Source organism: Notamacropus eugenii, chromosome 6 (assembly GCF_028372415.1).
Source record: "Notamacropus eugenii isolate mMacEug1 chromosome 6, mMacEug1.pri_v2, whole genome shotgun sequence".
NCBI lineage: Eukaryota > Metazoa > Chordata > Mammalia > Diprotodontia > Macropodidae > Notamacropus > Notamacropus eugenii.
In genome coordinates, this window is record NC_092877.1 from 79,294,073 (window position 1) to 79,309,261 (window position 15,189).

The 15,189-nt window shown below is 33.1% G+C and overlaps 1 protein-coding gene across 10 annotated transcripts in view; it reads left to right on the forward strand.

Moving 5' to 3' along the window:
* Positions 1-15,189, forward strand: part of RBPJ (recombination signal binding protein for immunoglobulin kappa J region) — a 110,342-nt gene that overhangs the window by 87,171 nt on the left and 7,982 nt on the right. For 9 of the 10 annotated variants that reach the window (XM_072620414.1, XM_072620407.1, XM_072620408.1 and 6 more), the window contains 4 exons: positions 7,770-7,935; positions 13,551-13,725; positions 14,155-14,292; positions 14,439-14,551. In XM_072620414.1, the coding sequence (XP_072476515.1) occupies positions 7,770-7,935; positions 13,551-13,725; positions 14,155-14,292; positions 14,439-14,551 (592 nt within the window). Of the gene's footprint in view, positions 1-7,769; positions 7,936-11,855; positions 11,991-13,550; positions 13,726-14,154; positions 14,293-14,438; positions 14,552-15,189 lie in introns of those variants that run through there. The other variant, XM_072620416.1, reaches the window with a different exon arrangement.

The following is a 15,189-nucleotide window of genomic DNA, read 5'->3' on the forward strand; positions in this document are numbered from 1 at the left end:
TGGAAAACTTACCAAAAAACTGAAGTTAAAGAAGTGGATCTCAAAATTTAGGTTGGGAATTATTATCATGGATGTATTATTTATATATGATCACAAATATGTTTTTTGAGTAGAGATAAAGACTAGCTAGTAATCTTTACCCTGCTTACATTTATTAAAGATTTATAGAACAATATTTCACATAAAACTCAGTGCTAGTTAGGAGTAATTATGGTATTATAGCAGCAGGATTTCCGTTCAGCCTATCAAGATCTCTGACTTTCAATTTTCATGCCTTTTGTCTTAATCTTAGACTGTTATTAATGTCATCTCTTTTCCAGATTTTCATACAATTAAATAAAACTGCTTATTAAAATAATTAATTGTATTTGGATGGTTTGTTGTTAGATCTGTTGACATATTAAGGTGCAACTCTTCCTATTCTGCAGTTATTACTCATAGGCCTGTAACATTGCTAATTGATTAAAAAGCCAGCAACAGCAATGCTATCTCTAAATGATGCCTTTACCCCTAATCTTTATCTGTCAGAGCCCATCTTAATGCTGAATTTCTTCAGGCTTAGGATGACTCCTAGAGCTGTAAACAAAAACAAGCCCTAATAATGACTAAAACCAACTCAAACCTGTGAGGCATTTGTCCAAATCTCAAATGGCTCAAGATTGACTCTGTCCTAGTCTAGACCTTCAGTACTATACTAGGATGGAAAACCATCACCTCACGCCACCCCCTTGTTTGTTATATTACTTTTTATAATGTATATTTAAAAATTTTTATTTTTAAAATTTTAATTGTTACTAATATTTATGTCTATGTCTTGATTGACTTTTAAGTTGTTTCTGGGGTGAGATTGATTAAGTAGTAGATACTTGGAAATAGTTGTTGAATGAATAAGTGGTAAAATTGTTGTTTAGTATAGACTAAAGGTATCTAGATCTTTGTCTCTGAAATTCCTGATATAAATCCGGTATGTATATATGTATATATATCAACATAAAAAAATAGTATCAAGCATATAAATCAATACCACGACAGATCAGTGAAGTTATTGATCACTGTAACAGTATAGATCTCAGATTGTCCTTGCCTTCCCATCCTGTGTAATTGTTGACCAGAGGAGCAGCCTAACATCCTCAAATGGTTTCCTTCAGTTCTTTAACATTCCATTAATGCCAAGGCAGCACTTATACAGCACAGCACATAGACACATACATGTGAAAATATAAATAACATATAATTTATATGTAATTGCAATATACATATGCAGTATGTAATTAAGTGCCAAATGAATAGCTAGAAAGAAAGGGAAAGTCATTTTTTTGGAATGATTTGAGGTTACTTGATAGAGGAGTTAAGATAGGCTATGAGTAGTATTTGATTAGACAAGTATGGGACAGAGAGTCTAGCTGAGGGAAAGGATGGGATATGTACAATCAAAATGTTTTGTCAAACAACCAGAATAGAGCTTATCTTTATGTTAGTTAAAGGAATATAATCTATTAAGTTATTTAGTCATCATCAGTAAGCATCAACAGTTACTTTATAGAACATCTGCTCTGCCCTAGAACAAAACAGATACGGTAGAGTACCTGACAAGTGAATGAATAATCCTTATTTTGATTCTGATTTTTATTGATAGTAACTGCAATGCTTCAAAAGATACATGATATTATTGGTTTGAATATGTCTACAGATCACAGCCTGTCTCTGCTGTTTTTTTAATATTATTCTTGTCCATGTTCTCCCATGGATTTGCAGTAGAGAAACTACTCATTGTGGTAGAAGCCTTCCTCTAGGTCAGGTCTTCTCAACCTTTATGGTTGTGGACTCCTCAGAATAATGTTTTCAAATGCACAAAATAGAATACACAAGATTAAAATCAGTTATATTGAAGTGTAGTCATTTATTCATTTAAGGTTCATAACCCTAGGTTAAGAATCCATGCTTGAGGCTATTTTTTGTTCTACCAAATCACATGTTTTGGCGTTGTTTTTTCTTAACAGAGAATAAACATAACATCTTTGCATATCTCACTCATTTAACTAAAAATGAGGTCATTGTGGAGAATCATTTGTGAAAGCCTATTCCCTTCCCATATTTTCATGTAGTGTATACCCTTGATATGCATAATGATCAATCTTATAAGGATTTTGTAAACATGATGTCATAGGAATTGGTAGTTATTGATGTTGTCTTAGTCACATCTGTTGCACCTTCCCACCCCTCATATTGTTTGTTATGTATAGTTTCCTGAGATGTCTTTTAAAGCAGTCTTTCAGTACTTTTATGACTGTCACTTCTTTCATGGAATTCATTTGTGTACTTAATCTGTTCTGACCTGCTTTTCAGACTTTATCTTCTTAAATATCACTTCTCTTTCTTCAGATAAACCTGTTAGGAACTAAAGTCTGAGCATCCAAATATGGATAGAAACAAATCTTTGCATATGTTTATTGTCCATTTTCCTCAAGTTATCCATTAGGCTTTTCAGATGATGCAGCTTATTTGGGTCTCTCATATCAAGCTTTCTCTAGACCTATTTTCATTGTTATTGCTTTTTGATATTTTAATTATTATATGGTCTATAATTTTCTACCATCTTCAGCCACAGTGTTTTACAAATGAGTTTGCATTCTAAACTGTTATTAGCCTTGGCTGCTCTGTCTGCACCTGGCAAAAGGATCGAGTATTTGCTGGCTAAGACATTTTCCCACTTTTTTTGTTCTATTGTACATTCTTTAGATTCTGTTTGACCAATTCTTGATATCTCATAGAGTCATTAGCTTCTTCTTGTCCAATTCTAATTTTTAATAGATTGTTTTCTTCAGTTAACTTTTGCATCTCCTTTTCTATTTGTCCAGTTGTTCCTTTTAAGGAGTTATTTTCTCATTAAGTTTTGTACTTTTCCATTTGTCCAATTTTCCTTTTTAAGGAACTGTTCTCTTCATTGAATTCTTTTTTCATATGTATTTAAAATCATTGACCAGTTTTTCTTCTACCTCTCTAATTTGGCTTTTAAAGTCCTTTCTGAACTCTTCTAAGAATGCTCTTTGGGTTTGAGACCAGTTCATATTCCTTTCTGAGGTTTCAGATGGGAGAACAGTCTCAATGTTGCTCTCTTTGGCATTCGTATTTTGGTCCTTGTTCCCATAGAAAGATTCTATGGTCTTATGTTTTCTGGTTTGCTTCTTGCTCATGATGATCACCCTTTTCCTGGTTTTTAAAGTGGATCTCTGCTTCTGGGTCATAGGGGACTCTGTCCCACGGTTCTTGTGCTTAGAACTTGAGACTTTGGGTCTTGTGGCCTCTGGTTCTTTCAGCTAGAAGCTGGAGTGCTATAGCTTGCCTGGTGCTGAGCTGGCTGGTGTGCCAAAGCAGAGGCCAGGTGTAGTCTTTCTGAGTTTTCCCAGAGTTTCCCTGGAACTCTCTGCCCTGTGTGAGGTGTGGTGGAGGGGTGGTCTGGCCGCAGGAAGTTTCCACTCTAGAGTTAGAGCACAGGTAGACTCAGCAGTTGGTAAACCCTGTCTGTGCTAGTGTCTTCCTGATTCCCATGGTTGTGCTGAGGCATTGATACTTATGGACCCCACCGCAATGGGGCTCAGGATCTCCAACTGGTTCACTGAGGTAGGCTGTCTGGGACAGCTCTAGTCCTGCACTTAAGCCACAGCAAGAGGGACCCACCTCCGCTTTGTGATTTTTTTCTAGCCTTACAGGCTCAGAAACTGTTTACCCCTTCAGCTGATCCTACTATTCGAGGATTTTTCCAGGAAATATTCTCTGGATTTTTTAAGGTGAACAAGGGGAGTGGGAGAGCATTTACAGATTACTCCACCATCTTGGCTCCTGAAAGTTCAAGTAGGTGATTTACAGATATTTCATCTGTGGGCTGATAGTTTCAGGAGTGGTTGCTGCAGTTACCTGGGGTTCTGCGGATTTCTCTCTTGCATACTTTCACTGGACTCCTGTCCGGGGCTGATATGTTTGAGAATCCACACTGCTGCTTCTGATTCCAACTTCCCACTTTTTTTGGACCAACTTTTTTACAGTTGAACTTTATTAGGAAATGATGATAATCAAGGTCAATTGTTTTCCTTTTTCCCTCTTCCATTATCAGTGAGTTCGAATAGTGTTGTAAACATTTATAGAATTTGCTTCTCATCTAAAGATTAATGTTTTTTTTCAAATTTGATGTTGATTTTTATGATGGAGCAAGTAGGGAGGGATAAAGTATTTATTAATTGCTCTATGTGACAGTACGCTAAGTTTGTTTTTTACTATTATTGCATTTTAACTATTCTATGTCTAATTGCTTCTATATAGCCAATTCTGAAATGATTCCCACAACAATAATTAGTCATTTCCTATCTGTTAAGACAGAGTCAGTTTAAGTATTTTGGTGACATTTTGTACTCTCCAAAACCAAAGCCTTCTGCCTTTCTTCTAGGCTAGAGTTTTTTTCTTTTTTGACTCAAAATGGTAGAACCCGGAACAAGTGGTAGAAGTTGAAAAGAGGCAAAATTAAACTTAGAGCATACTTCTTTACATTATAGTTGTCCCAAAATAGAATACTTTACATTATAGTTGTCCTTTCCCTAGAAGTCATGGGCTTCGCCTCTTTGAAGGTCTTCAGAAAGATTCTAAACAAGCATTTTTCAAGTATGTTTATTGGAGGAAATCTTTCATACATGAGTTGAACTAGATGGCTGCTGAGTTCCTTTGCAACTCTCAAATTTATGATTTTATGAAATGTGCATAATTTATAGGCATGAGACTTTTAAATAGTCTACAAGTCTTTGGCCTCTAGTGTATTTTAAATCTGAGCCATATTTTCTAATATTTTTTTCACTGCTCTCTCTCCTTTCTACCTTTGCTTTGAAGTTTCTCAGTATCAGATTATATGTTGATTTGGTTTGGAGGCTCTTGTGAAATTCTTATAATTTCTTTACCTCTTCATCTTCTTCAACAGTTGTATGACAGTTATCTTCTGCTAATCTTTTTGTTTGTGTTCCTTACGAGCAGCAAAATGAGACAAGTGTTATCTTATTTCCTTTATCTCATGAATATCAATTTTTTAAAACATGCTTTGGTTCTCCTAATGATGTTCTTCATAGTTAATGTGAAAACTATGTTTTTGGCACCTTTTCTGCTACTGTGACACTGTCACTGTAAAAGTAAAGGAATATTGCAGGTGCAAGGGAAATTTAAAATTTTTCTTGGTTTCATGGGTTGCCGTTATTTAGTGGCCAGACTATAAGCTACGTTTGTCCATTCTTTTTTAATCTTTTTTTTCGCTTAACAAGCAAGGATTTTTTTCTTCCTCCTACTTCTTATAGCAAATAGGCATAGTTAAACAAAATAAATTTCCCTAATGTCCATATCCAAAAGTGTGTGTCTCATTCTTAACACCCTAAGTCCTTCACTTCTCTCAGGGAATGGGTGTTATTCTTCATCATTGGTCTTCTGGTATCATGATTGATTATTTTGTTGATCAGGGTTCTTAAGGATTTTACAGGTTCTTTTTTTTCAGTATTGTTGTTATATAAATTATTCTTGGTCTGCTCAGTTCACCATGTATCAATTATGTCTTTCCAGCTTTCTCTGAAACCATCTGTATAGTTTAATGGTATTTCGTTACATTCAGATAGTATACTTTATTCAACCATTTCCTAATTGATGGGCAACTCCCATAGTTTCCCATTTTTTGCTACTACTAAAAGTTGTTGTAAAAGTTTTTGTACATGTTAGTCCTTTTCCTTCCTTTTAAAAAATATGTCAACAAGTATATTAGTCGTATCACTGGGTCAAAGCATATAATTACATTATTACAAATTTATGCTGACTATACATTTTACGTCCTAAATCATCAAAGAAATTAGTTTTATTACATCAAATGAGTACCGTTATTCAAATTCTGTATACTATATCTGCAAACTTTAATGGTTTTTTAATAGCAGTTCTCATGTATGTCTTCACTCAAACCAGATGTTTAAACCGCTCAGCAGAAGACAGGTCTATAGCTGAATTCATCTTTGTACCTTAATAGCCCAAAATCCTTAAGCCTGACTTTCAAAGAACATACACTGTAAATATGTAGTGTGATATTCTTTGCTTGGAATTGTCATACCATAAACCAGGGTAAAATGCCTTTCAATGATTTAAAAAAGTATTTTAATTGAAATTGTAATTAGGCTATTTGCTGTGTGGAAAATTAGGAAATTTAAGCTGGAAATACCTACTTCTGTTTTAATTTAACGAACTTGCTTCAGTCCCCGTATTTGGATAGACTGAAACACATCATTTTGCAAATAGAATATTGTATGTAAAAGATTCCCCCCCCCCAATATGCCAGAAGTTAAAATTATGAGATTATTAATTAGGTATCTTCTGTTATTCAATAAACTCATAATTATAGTATAAATCTGAAAAATCTTCTAGGCTCTTGAGAAGTAGAGACAGCTGCCTGTGTTAGAAAGGCATTAAGCTGACCAGCTTCCTCAAGTACCAAGACTAATCAAATCTTTTAAAATCAGAAGGAAAATGTGATAACAGTTGTTAGTATAATTATGACCAAAATGCTGGAAACAACCATATTTATTTAAATACAAGCCTACCTAATATGCACAATTCCTTTATTAGAATACTAAATAAAATTGTTATATATCTAGCCAGAGTTCTCTGATGAAACCAATTTAAATAGGGTACATTTTAAAAATTAATTGGCCCATAGTAAGCACATTATACATAGTTGGTGACTGATTTTTTTAAAAGAAAAAAATCTCACTTTTTGGCATGTGGAAAGCACATTATTAATAATTGTTTGCTGATTTTTTTGTGAGAAAAAAGGCAGCTATTACTCACTGGAAGCTTTTTTGAGCTTCTGTGAAGTTTACCCTTTCTTAATTCTAGCAAAAATAATTTTTGTTTCATGACTACATTCCAAGTATTCTATAAGAGCATACTTGCTCAAATATTCTCCCCTTTTTTTTTGTTGTTGGCACCTGTGCCAGAGAATTTTGAAACTTGACCAGTCTTTCTTCTAAAGAGTACTCAGATTATATCCAGTCTTATGTTTGCCCCCTTATTCCACCATGTAGCACTGTACAAAAATTCTGAACAAAAATTTTGTCCTTGTCAGCATTATCCATTGTGGATTTGGCTCTGTCCTGCCCTCAAGCTTACTGACTCCCATCCCTTTCTCACTTTTTTTGGGGTGTTCCACTGTTAACTAACTTCTTCCAACATAACTGTCAAAGACCTAAGATCACCTCCACACTGTGATGGGGTATTGTAGTGGCATGTAGTGAAAGCTTATCTATAATCCTCAAATATATATGTATACCAGAAGTCTTTTCATAATTCTATAGAAGTGTTAAATCTATGATCTGTTGTAATAAAATTCTTCTTGCAACAAAGCCCTCTTAGATGAGGACTAAAATAGATCAGCTGGTGGGTTAGATTTCAGTAACTAAAGCTAATGATGTTTTCTAAGCTTTACTGGCATACTGTATTTGTGTGTGTGTGTGTGTGTGTGTGTGTGTGTGTGTGTGTGTGTAACAAAATTGTCTTGTCCTAAAGAATCTGTTGTCTGTTTGAATGAAGCCTAACTTTGAGATACATATATAGTTCACTTTTAACAAGCTCACGGGAATATATGAGCATATGTGAGGATTCCTCCAGTGTATTTTAATGGGATTCAGTTGTAAGAATCTTATTTACTGATCATTTGAAATATAAATGTTTTAATGTACCTCCTTTTTGTTTTTTATCTTCAGGTTTTTTTGTCCTCCTCCTTGTGTATATCTTATGGGCAGTGGATGGAAGAAAAAAAAAGAGCAAATGGAACGTGATGGTTCTTCCGAACAAGAATCTCAGCCATGTGCATTTATTGGAATAGGAAATAGTGACCAAGAAATGCAGCAGTTGAACTTGGAAGGAAAGGTACAGTAAGACCTGGCCGTATTTTCATCCGAGGACTATTTTGGCACCCATATTCATTTTTTAATTGGGGGGAGCAGTTTTTTTATAGATTTCAGAGTTCTTTCTGTCCTAGAGAAATTAATGAAAATTTTAAGTCAGGATTTGAAAGATACATATTGGGCAACTAGTCTACAACTAGCTAAGTGTTGGTACCTATGTTGGCTTCCTTACAGTGACATACATTAAGGTTATTAGCCTGCTGACAGAATTCACTGGATCAAGGAGTCTGAGATTTCTAATTAAAGCCACCAGCAAATTAGAGAGTCATAATTTAACAGTTGTAGAATGTTTAATTGTTAATTTTCCATCTGCTTTTTTGAGGCATAATCATTAGAATTTAAGGGAAACAGTATGGTAATCTCTTTGCAGTGGCAGAAAAAAAACCCTGGGCAAATTCTCTAAACAATTCATTTGATTCTAAGTTAAACACAGAAAAAAAATGGGTTAGTTTGCTTTATACATGGAACAAAAATAGTGCTAGGCATAAGAGATAAGGTTTTATTCAAAAACTTTTTTCAAAAAAGCTTTATTTCAAAGTTTTTTGTGGTAATTAAACTTTTTCCCTTGGCAAATTATACCATTAGCTAGTTGACCTTACTGTCAGACATGCTATGTTAATGTCTAACTTAATTCTTTCTTCTTTTATATTCAGGAAATAACTAACTCTTTCCTCTACCTTTCAAAATCTTAAATAGTTTTTTCATTCATTTTTATTAGCTGTTCAAGTGTTGTTTTCTCCCATTTGGCTTTAAATGTCATGTAAGTTTAAGCTGTATAGCTCCTTAAGCTTTTGCTTTTCATATTTAACTACTTTGTGAACTGATTGAATGTATATCTTTTTATTAACGTTTTTATTTAAAGTTTGGAGTTCCAAGTTCTTGTCCCTCCCTCCCCTACTCCCCTAAGTAGTCAGAGAGAGTTTATACATGTGCTTATGTAAAACATTTCCAGAATAAGTATCTTTTAACATAGGATATTTTAAATAAAATTATTTGTTTGCAACCAAATGCAACTTAAAGATATCAACAGATATCTAAACAGATGTTAAAAAAAACAAAAACCACTTATAGGCCTTGCAATGAAAACTAAAGAGGTTGCAAGCTACTATCACTTTTTTGGTTTTCTCTCCTTAATATTCCTTAGATTGTATATCGACCTGACTTTTTTAAATTCAAGTCCAAATTAAATCCTGCTACACTGAATTCTTTTTTGGCACTGTGCACACTCCCTTTTGCTTTCCCAGCCTATTCAGTGTCTCCAATATATTTCTAAGGTCTATTTTTTTTGTCTAGAGAAATATAATTTTAATTGACTTTGAAAAGTTTTTACTAATTTAGCAAAATAATTATTTTTTATATGTTTCCTCCAATGGACTAGTTTCTTACACTGTTTAGTTTGCCTGTAGCCACTCGATGTATTTAAGTGATATGCCAGCATTAGAGATAATGAAAGAGTCAAGTGATACAAATGACAGAGACTCGGGAACTCCAGCTACTCAGGCACTCCAGGTCTGTCTTTATAAACATTTAACCCCATTATTTCTTTTGGTGACCATCATCTTCCAAAGCTGCTCCCATGTAGTTGCTTTCCCAAGACAGGGCTTATTATGCTATCTTCCATTATATGTCAGTATGAGCTAATCACTGGTACATGTACAGTCCTGTAGAACTTCCTTCCAGAGCTCTATCTTTCACAGAAGTGAGGGGTACATGCCAAAGTTAGTCTTGTTCTAGGTTTTCAACTTACTCCTAGTTACCTCTGACCCACAAGAAAAATGTTATTTGTGAAATATTTGTCCAGATAACTTCTTTACAACCATTACCTTGAGTAAAAATCATTATAATAGAATATTTAATACCTGATGATATGGCATTGGAAAGTGTTGATAAAGCAGTTTGTTGCTCAAAAGTTACATGGGCGATCATATTTACCACTTTTTGGTCAGCGTTGGTTATACATGAGGAGACAGTAGGTTAATGAAGAGAGACCCTGGCTAACAAAAGAAACATTTTATTTAGATGAAAAAATGAGAGTAAAGCAAAAATTTGATCTGGCAGGGAAAAAAAAGATTTGGAGAAAATACTATTTACCATTGCTCCATTCATACCCATACTTTTAACAAATGCTCACACTTTCTGTACTAAAAGGTATAATTAATCACAAATTTATAGGGAATCTATTTTTAAACTATAGTATCATGTTTTTCATTTACTTTAAAAGGAATTCAGTATAAGACGTTGTGGGAAGATGGAAAGAGTACTGCTTAGAAGACCTAGTTTGAAATTTTGACTTCAGCATTTAGTAGTTGTGACCTTGCTAAACCTGAGTAACCTATTCTGTAAAATGTGGATAATAATACTTAAATCAATAAAGTTCTTAGAGGGCTGCTCTGAGGAATTCATTATGTAAATTCTTTTTGTGGTGGTAGTGCTGATAAAATGTTATAGTTAGAAAGTGATTCTCTGGATGCAAGGTGTACAGAAACCTATACTTCACAGAAAAGTCAAATAAGACTTTTTATACACTTCTTTGAAGAGAAAGCTATTTTCCAAAGAAATTGATATTGTACATTTTGTTCATGCCTCATGATGTAAGTAAATGGTTATTCAACATCGAATTAATCTTTGTGCAGCAAAACCTTCAATCCTAGTACTTCTTTAGAATCACCATCACTTCTTTTATTTATTTATATGGATAATATTTGACAAAGCCACTTCCTTTTGAGTATAGCATAGTGACTTGTCTAAGGACTGTTTGCATCTGAACGCCATCAAACAAGATGAGACAAACAAGATACTAATAATAAAGTGTTTAACAGCAAAAGAATTTAGATACCACAAAAAGTTCTTTGCAATGGCATTTTATTTGTTTCTCCCTAGTATTAGTGATCACTAAGGGCAATACTTTTTTTCCTTTATCAGCCTTATATTTATGTGTTGTGAAAGTTCTTTTCCCTAATTGTTTCTTATATAGATGAATTTAGAATAAGCTAATTCATGAATTTCGTATCTAAATTATTAGTGTTCTTATTTTTATCTGTTTTATACTTTATTTTCCACATCCCTTTTGCTCGTATTGTCTTAAGTACTTTACTCAAGAAAAATGAATTTTTATAACTGTAGTCTTATTCAGATCAATTATTTTTCCTGCTTTTTTCCTTGGCAACTTTTTCTTTTCTTCAGTGTCTTATATTGCCCCTTTTGAAAATGAACTAAGTATTTTTATACTTCTCTTTTAGGGAAATTGTCACCTGCAGTATTTTTATTTTAGAGCTCCTTTGACTAATTTAACAACATTGTATGCTGAAGTAAATATATATATACACTTAAGTTTCTAGCTTTTACAAAGACAACATATTTTTATTGTCATAGTAACTTTTTCCTTTTTTTTCCTTGTATGGAAATTTGAGAAGTTTGTATTCATTATATCCCAATTCCTTACTGCTTTTAACCAACCCATTTCTACCAGTAAGTAGTAGTTCTAGTAAAATTTCTTATGATCTGACTTTATGAATTGAAACAACTAAATTTCAGTTTTTCCACAAGAGTGATCTTTAGATGGTTTGATTTTTAAAGACAAAATCTCGTTTGCCTCTAATTCACATGATCAGATATCCATGATACTTTTTTCTCTATTGTGTTTGCTAACCAATGTTTTACCATGACAGCTTAACTTACTCTTAATATATAATGCTAAACTTCCCTACTTCCTCCTTTCCTGTTTAGATTGTATACAACTATTCTTTCCACCCCAAATTAAGCTATTCCTATTAGATTGTAACTGCCTTAATTTAGAGACACTTAGTGTTTGCTCCCTGCATTAGTGTATGTACACTTCAGTACATTAATTTTCATTTTCATAGACCTCATCTTATGTTGCAGAACAATTCCATAGTTTAGGCTAATTTGACCTACTATGCTGTCACTTTAAAAGTATGGCGGACCCATGGCTCCTGCCACAACAGCTTACAGATGCCATCTTTGAGCGCTTGGAGATCCTTGGATGAAAGGCGCTATGTGAGTGCAAAGTACTATTTTTTTTGTTTGTTTGTTTTTATTATTACTATTAGCTTCATCTTAAATTTGCTGTCTGCAGAGCAAATCCTCACCAAGCTTTTAAGGCTCTTTTAAATTTATAAAAACCTCATCAAATATAAAAAAAATTCAAGATGGCAACCAAACCTCCATTTTAAAGTATCTCCATATTTTAAATACCTCCATATTTTAAATATCTTAAGATTTAAAAATCTTAAGATAAGCCTGAAATATTTTTGTTCTGCTACTAAGGCAGTACATCTAGTTAGCAAAGCAAATTAAAGCAAACAAAAATTTGAGGTTTATCATCCACTTTCTAAATTATTCTGTTAACAAAACAAGCAGAAATTGGGCAAAATCACATGAACTCAGTCTTAGATTTAAAAAATATATGTGATTAAATAGAAGTAAATCAAATTAAAATATGCCTATTTAAGAAATATGACATTGTTACATAAAAATATTTTTCACATTTGAGGATTTTACCAAGAAAAAATTAAGAAGATGTAACTATTTCCTTCTATCATATAACCCTTTTATGTTTCTGTTTCTCCATTTAAAAGTTAGAGGTAATGGATTATTTGTGTTTTTCCTAATGAAGTTGCAAACCTAAAATTGTAAAAATGAAAGTTCAGTGAGGTCTTAAAATAGCAGCAAATAAAATTCATGGCAGTTTTTTAAACCTTTTTTTTTACATGCTAGATGGTATGCCCATTCATAGTTCCAGTTTGATAAACAGTTATTGCATCGTAAGTTGGACCATTTTTCAGTCCACCATATCAACATTAAGTGTTCAGTTGTGGTCCTATTTCATCAAACATCCCTTCCTTTGAAGATAGACTAGCCAGCCTTTGTATAGCACTTTAAAGTTTGCAAAGCATTTGGCACTTATCTGATTTAAACAAAGGTTGTTTTCCTATTATCCATTGTTTTCAATGGATACAGCCTATATATTTCATTTTTTTTAACCTTTTACTATGTGATTTAGTGGCATAATTAGTGAAGTGTCCTTTCCCACAAACTTTGGGGTTTTGTTATTTGGTAGTCAGTTTTAAAGAAAAATAAAGCCAAATGCACATCAAAGTAACATTTTATATGGTATTTTTAGAAAACTGAATGCTAAAATCTTTTATAAAAATAGATTCATATATACCCTCGCTTTTCCCTTTTTTCTTTTGCAAAAAGACAATCATGGATTTTTCATTTTAAATGTATGTCTTCTGAATGAACTGTAATTATTTTAAAAACCATTTAAAAAGATTTATTTGTATTGACAGCAAGGAGGCTAACTTTTTTAAATATTAAAATTGAAAGGAAAAATTGCTACGTTATTTCTTAAGATTTATTTATGAAGAATTTTTGTTAACTTTCTAAGAGACAATTTCACTTTCAAGGTTATCTTTCTTTTTAACACTAATGGTTATAAGATATTCATTGAAATATCACAAATCTTAAAGCCATACTCAGCCAGGCCATGGCCATTCTAAATTGTTGATAATGTATTGTTATGGTTTTGGTGCAATTAAATATTTCTTTCCACAGAATTATTGCACAGCCAAAACACTGTATATATCTGATTCAGACAAGCGAAAGCATTTCATGTTGTCTGTAAAAATGTTCTATGGCAACAGTGATGACATTGGTGTGTTCCTCAGTAAACGGATCAAAGTTATTTCCAAACCTTCTAAGAAGAAGCAGTCATTGAAAAATGCTGACTGTAAGTATTATTGAGTTTGGTAAATCAGCTTACGAGCAATTAGGCATAATATTAACATTGAAGAGGAAAGAAGGGAGCCTGTTCTCACGTTAACGATCTTATTTTCCATTGAATGAGGGGGAAAAAAATATATATATCTCAAATCGTTAAATTGATTTCAATTTTTAAGTGAAATTTAGAGGATGACAGTTACTATGCTACATCTAGTTCCTTTCTTAATGTTAACATATTTGTTTATTCCGTAAACAAGTGATAAGTTTATTTTTGGGGGTTGATAGGTTTCCATAAAATCTATTTTATGGACCATAAAATCTAGAAAATGACATTTTTTGAACATTTATGCAGAAGCTATTTACTCATTAAAAAGACCTAAATACAAAATATAAATGCTCAGAAGACAAAAATAATAGAAAACGTTTTCACTCACAGTATGCATAGCTTCAGGAACAAAAGTGGCATTATTTAATCGACTTCGATCACAAACAGTCAGCACCAGATATTTACACGTAGAAGGAGGGAATTTCCATGCCAGTTCACAACAGTGGGGAGCATTTTATATTCATCTCTGTGAGTATAAACATGTTTTCAGTATTTTTTCATTTTGAACATTATAATTTCTTTTTAAAAATATTAAAAAACAAACACTAATGAGTATAATCTTCATGAGCATTTGATGCATTGTAACATGACAAAGTTTGATTTGTTTTCTACAGTGGATGATGATGAATCAGAAGGAGAAGAATTCACAGTGAGAGACGGCTATATCCATTATGGACAGACTGTCAAACTTGTGTGTTCAGTTACAGGCATGGCACTCCCGAGATTGGTAGAGTTTCACTTTTACTTTAGTAATACATAAACCAAGTAATTTTTGCAGCAAACAAATGACCAGATTACAGTTGTGTTGCTACATGGAGATATGTGTGTGTGTGTGTTGCATGTTTTGATGTAGTAGTAAAATTATCGTAGAACTGATTTTTATGGACATTTGTAATTGATGCATACAGCGTTTTTGCATAGATAACTTTTTTTGGGTGTGCTTTATTTTGTTGTGAGTCAATAACTAAATCTGTTCAGTAGAGGGCATTATAAATTGCCTTTGTAAATCCCCAGGTTAGCTTTGAATGTTCATTCTGCTCTTTATTTAGAACCTATTCTCTGCATATAATATTTTCTTTTGGTATTGGTATTCCAGGTGTCCAAAAACATAGAAATTCTAGTTAGATCTTAAAACAAATTTTGCTAGGAAATATATTGCTTTAAAATTACCTCAGCGTTCTTTATTACTAACAATTCTGAATTCAACAAATTCAACTCAGGGGACATTTGCCTGTGTTTAAAGAAAAAAAAGCATTGATAGTTGCAGAGGAAGCTATGGTAGACCTAGTACTCTGTGACAGTTGCCAAGGGCAGGCCTTTTGTTGTAGCATCTATCCCCAGTACCCTAGCACCTTCCTTGCATTA